Source organism: Alligator sinensis, unplaced genomic scaffold, assembly GCF_000455745.1.
Source record: "Alligator sinensis unplaced genomic scaffold, ASM45574v1 scaffold253_1, whole genome shotgun sequence".
Taxonomy (NCBI): Eukaryota; Metazoa; Chordata; order Crocodylia; family Alligatoridae; genus Alligator; species Alligator sinensis.
The window spans coordinates 1,031,199-1,036,867 of record NW_005842147.1 but is presented as its reverse complement, the minus strand read 5'-3'; the positions used below and the strand labels follow the sequence as shown (position 1 = coordinate 1,036,867).

Here is a 5,669-nt window from a genome sequence, read left to right as displayed (position 1 = left end):
ACGCCACAGGGTCTGGCCTGCCACAGTGAGGCACCCCCTGCCAACAAGCAGCAGTGGGAGCAGTGGTGGTGGCAACTCTGGCTCTTGTGGGCAGCAGCGGAGCAAATCCAGCCCCGGCACGGGCTAGAGGGAGGCAGAGGGGATGCTTGTGATACTATCCTTTTCTGCACCAAGCAGCCTTGCCACAGTCCCCTGCCCCGCCTCTTCCCCCAGGCAGCATCTCCCAGACACCCTGCCCCTGTGTGCATAGTACCAGCCCCCACTACTGCCATCTCAGCCATGCAGCTCCCCGCCTCCCCCTTCCCCCATTGGAGGGGCAGGTGCCTCTCTGCAGGCCCTGCTGAAAACAACGTGGAGCTGAGTTTGCTGGCGGCACTGAGTGCTGCCTCAGACTCCCCTACCCTGCTGCAGCCCTGACACTCGGATACCTTTCCCCAGTGCCAGCAGGCACCTGTGCTCACATACACATCCCCTCCATACACACGCCTCAGACCTACTCTACACACACACCCCATCTACACACCCCTCACACACACCCCCCCCCCCCCACACATACACACTCACCTCCCACAAATAGCCCCCTGGACAGTCCCCAAGCGCTGGCTCTCCAACCTTCCTCCATCCCATGGACTTACCATCAGTATCCAGCTCCCGAGGCTGCTCCCACCACCCTGCCTGGCTGTATTGCTGGCCACATTTGTGTGCATGTGCACACACACATGCACATGGCTCCCTCTGCCTCCAGTTGCCCTCCCTGATCCCCTAGCCCCAAGGAGCTCCTTGCAGGCTGGGACTCTGCCAGCCTGCAAGGGAAAACCTGTGGTTTCCCCACTTCAAAGGGGAAAATCTGGGTTTTTCCATGGGAAATGGAAAACCCGGATCTCTGATGATAGCCCAGTTTTTCAGGTCACACATGGACATGAAGAGCCATACAAAAAGTTGCTGTTTTTCATCTATATTCTGTTTGCCAAAAAGCATTACATTAATGTTGCACACAGAAAATCTATTGCAAATAATACTATAGATTGCTGTCAGAAATGTAATTTTCCACACTTTGGTGTAAGTTCTCTTCGATCAGATATTTCTCATTTACGTAGTTTGTGCATACGTTATAATACACTGCAGATTATAACAGAACAGCCTACACAAATTCTGTATTTATGTAAGAATAGATAAACATGCTAAAATAAGAGAATGTCAGTATAATGTTTTATATAGAATTCACAAGTAAACAAATAATAAAATTAGAAAGGGAACAGTTTAACCAGATGATAGAAACAGAATTCTGTATGTAAGAAAACAACTGCATTGGGAGAGGCTCAATCATTTAAATGGTTTTAGGAAGGTTTATCCCCTTACTCTGGAAACATAAATCCATATATAGTATAGTTCCGAAATGCAACAAGAGCCCTTTCAGCTCCTAGATAGTGCGGCTAGTAGGAAGGGGATGTGCCTCCCTATCAGCCTCTTTGGCTCCTCCTGAAGAAAGTTCCCCAGCTAATTTGTCATTTCATCCTGGCCACAAGGACAATGGATATGGCTTCACATTGTGAAAGGTCTATGATAGAATTAAAATAAGTAAAATGGGATGCCCACATTCTTGAACAATCCTATGGAAAGGAAATAGTAAGATGGATCAGGCCTTAAGTCTTTTGCAAATCTAACTACATATACAGTACGTGTGAACCTAGATCATGCAAATTTAAAAATAAAGCTTAATCACCTGTGCCCACAAAACAAAAACATAAAGAGAAACATATGTTTGTTATACAGAATGTTAGTATGCTAACTTCTATTCTTTGAAAGCAGCGCAAACTATATATAACAAGTTAAAGACCCTTCACAACACTGAGAATGGATGTTAATGATTTATAGTACAAGTTTTTACAGTTCTTAGAGTAATGACACTTATTTCACACACTTTTTCTACTCTGCTGTTTAGATTTCTCAAAAGAAAACCTACAGGTAGTAAGAAAACCCAACTGTGACAAGTGCCTTTACCTTTAGTTTTGAAGGAGAAGTTGCAATAGTTGCAGTGGTAAGGACGGACATCTGTATGCGTACGAATATGTTTCTTCAGCATGCTGGGCTTCTTGCAACGTATTCCACATTCTTCACAGATATACTTCCCCCTTCCTCTTCCCCTCACGTACACATAATCCTCGTTTGACTTGTACCTAATAACAATACCATAATAGTTTGTTGTAAAGAGCAATCTTCTATCTATGGTCTTACATTAGTAAGTTAGATTTATGGTGAAAGTAAGCAGAGCGCTAGAAATAATGAAAAACAAATGATATCAAAATCAAACTCTTTTTCTCGTCAATGAAAGTACTTATTGCTAATCTGGCATTTAAAGTTTAGGTAAGTAACCAACAAAAATTTTAGAGTTGTGCCTTACTGTCTTCATTAAAAGGACTGATTTGCAACACAAAGCATTTAAGGATTTCAAACATAATCTTAAACCTTCCTAAACTGTGCACACACTTCCAGAAAGCACAGGGCATCTTTAAATATGCTCCAGGGTGGGGTAGGGATTTAATTAGTGGCTCTCAGGACCTACGCTAATTAAGCACCCACAGCTTCTTGTGCATTCAGCATCCTGCACTTCAAAATGACAATGGAGGCCCCTTAACTAAAGCCCACTCAACGAGCTTTAGTTAAAGCATCCCTGCCACCGAAGCACAGGGCACTGAATACACATGATGCTAAGGCTGTTGGAGTGTGCTGATTAGCATGCTCCAGCACACTTTATTAATTGAGTCTGCTCTGATGTGTGCTAATTAGCATGTGTTGCAGCAGGCATGTGTATAGGTGCCCATACATTGTTGGGAGTGGAAAGCAGGTGCTAAAAACAAAACACCTTGGAGAAAGAGCTATTGGATCTTAACCTAGTTGAATCCAATTACAACTCACTTCTTTGCTGAGAGGCTCATCAAGAGCTTAATTTCGAGTGCTTATTTTTGAACAGTATGTCCTAGAACAAGAGAATTTGGGCAGAGACAAACAAAATCAATTCCTCTCAGTATATGGTGAAAAGTTATGTTCACCATTTCCTTGGACTGGATTTAAAGAAGCATCCTGCAAGTGAAAGTCCCTACCAATTACTCAGTTTACCTAGTCTGTTCTGTTTGTGTTTCTCCCAACCTTTTAATATTTCAATGGCATTACAAAAATTTGCTTAAGCTCTGACTAGCAGCTTGCTACCTGGTAGAAAATATTACAGTACTTTCACTATTACATTGAGTACAGACTTCCACAGAAAACTCGTTAAACTAAGAGTTCTCCAGCCCTTTCGCAGCATGGACTACTCTTAATCAGAGATTGGACTGCAGAACATGGCTTATTACTCAGACCATCTCCCCTTTCAATTGCCTATCATAACTATGACAACAACAATTATTTAGAGAGAAAAAAATACTGGGAAACTATCTATATATTGGGAAGGTATCTATAGCTATCTTGACAAGGTTTTTTCCTTTGGAAAAATTGAAACACACTGTCTCTTGTTTTTAATTCTTCCCCACCTGTGGAGCATAATGTGACCAGTCATTTTCCTAGGAAACTCTTACCAATATTTTACAGATCAGATCATGAGATTTGTTTTTTATGATACATTTAAATAGGAAAGAATGTCTGATTTCCATACAGCCCCTAGCACTAAGAAATAATTATCCTCCAAATAGCATTGTTTAAAAATATAATACTTGCCCTCCATCAAATATTTTAACTCTTCTTGGTTCAGTTTTGGTAGAAGAATTTTCCTTATCATGCTCAGTACTTGCATCAGAGTTTTCTTTATTGCTGAATTCACTTGTAGTCAACTTTTTTTTATTTAATGCCCGCTGAAAGAAAATAGGAAATGTATAAATTTATCTTTAAAATTCATGTTAACATCCTCTACTACACCATTCAACTTGGTAAATTTCTGGGAATAAAAGTAAAAAGCCAATAATAAGAAAACAAAGGATTTTACACTGTAAACATAACACTGCATTTATCCAGTTTTAGCTCTGTGGAACAAAGATCTTTTGACTGAGCTCATTTTCTTACTTTTCCTTATGGCCATATGATGTTCATGGAGATCATCATAAGCCCTACTGATGTTCTTTAGAAAATGCTGCATCTTACTGTCAATGGTGAGATTGAAATCTGAAACCTATAGAGACACTCTTGTTCTCCTGAATATTTTCCAGTGTCTTGTCTTTCCATGGGAGAAGCCATGATGTCTGGTAGCTCTTGTCAGCTGCAATTTCCAAGCCAACTCAGGTGGGACATGACAACTGCACCAGGATACTATTGTTCTCCACAGTTCGACTAAAAGGGAGAACTTATAGCAATACAACCAGCCACTTGTACTTTCTTCTCTGCATGTGCTGGTTATAGGTTTGGGAAAACAGCCCTCCCTCAAGATCTGTAGCCCTCAAATTTTACCCTCTGATGCATAATACCCTAAAGCCTCTTTGCTACTAGGAGGTTTATCATGGCTCAACAGGCAGAGACAAAGAAGACCAATAGAAGTATACAAAGCAAAGATACTCATGGCTAACTGCATTATGTTCAAACGTTTACAAAATGTTTACATTTGTACTGCAAGAGGTGTCCATTCACTATTTAGTAACCATGGGAGCAGAGGTTCCCAAAAGCATCACAAATAATACTCAACACATTTCTTGTTGTCAGACAGATTTAAGAGAAATATACCAGTTGTCTAACACTGAAAAATATGTTTTTAGCTTTCACTTGATTATTAATTAAGGAAATTATTTCTCATCTTTTTTTTCTTTTTTTTTTTAAATGGAGACTGAATTCTGCCAACATTTACCAATTAAAATCTAATCCTTCCAAGTGTAGGCTATTTATAAAACAGGCAATAATGAGCAAATGAACCAATTAGCTAGTGATTAAAGAGCCATATTTATAAATTGTTCTACCCATATAAACTGGCATACCTACCACATTTTCTCATAGTGATAAGTCACTGAAATGGTAAAAGAAAAAAATGTTTCATTTTATTGGATAGAAAAGTTAAAACTGAGCAAGGGAGGTTTGAGAATTCTTGAAAAGGACAAAGTCTTTAACGGTTTAGTTAAACTGGCTACATACTGAATACACCGGTCCTGTATTTATTGAAGGGTAACACTACCCTAGCCCAGAGGGCTTAATTATGTCTTACCGTGCCTTTGCTTTCTACCTGGAGAAGAATGTTGCTGCAGAACAATGAAACAATGGGAACAGAATATATGGGAAGATTCTTTCTCCACTTTTTGGCAGATTCAGTGACCATAATGCTCTGCACAAGCAGTGTCACGAACTATAACTTATACTCCAGTGCATGAGGCTTGCTGCCACCCATGCCCTGACTAGGGCTGGATTTTTATCCCCCAAACACTTCTCTATCTAGCCGTTTGTAACAGGACATGAATTTGGCACCCTGCATGCCAAGGGAGTGTTAATTTAATATAAAGGGTGACAGATTACACTCTGGATAGAGATACTAAATATTAAGGTTGCTGTAGAAACCTGAACTCAACCACACTGTGCCTCCTATATTGTATGTGGAATATGCTATGAGTTACATGATGAACAAAAAGTAAACCACTGATATTTATATTTAACAAGGAAAAGAGCAATAGAAAATGCAGCATATGGGCAAACTGCATGAGCAA

General features: G+C 40.3%; 1 protein-coding gene across 4 annotated transcripts in view; it reads right to left on the bottom strand.

Moving 5' to 3' along the window:
- The window catches only part of HIVEP1 (human immunodeficiency virus type I enhancer binding protein 1), a 201,605-nt gene that overhangs the window by 33,776 nt on the left and 162,160 nt on the right, over positions 1-5,669 (bottom strand). For all 4 annotated transcript variants that reach the window (XM_025206224.1, XM_025206222.1, XM_025206223.1 and 1 more), the window contains 2 exons: positions 3,712-3,845; positions 2,002-2,177 (listed from right to left, as the gene is read on the bottom strand). In XM_025206224.1, coding sequence (XP_025062009.1) covers positions 2,002-2,177; positions 3,712-3,845 — 310 coding nt within the window. The remainder of the gene's footprint in view (positions 1-2,001; positions 2,178-3,711; positions 3,846-5,669) is intronic.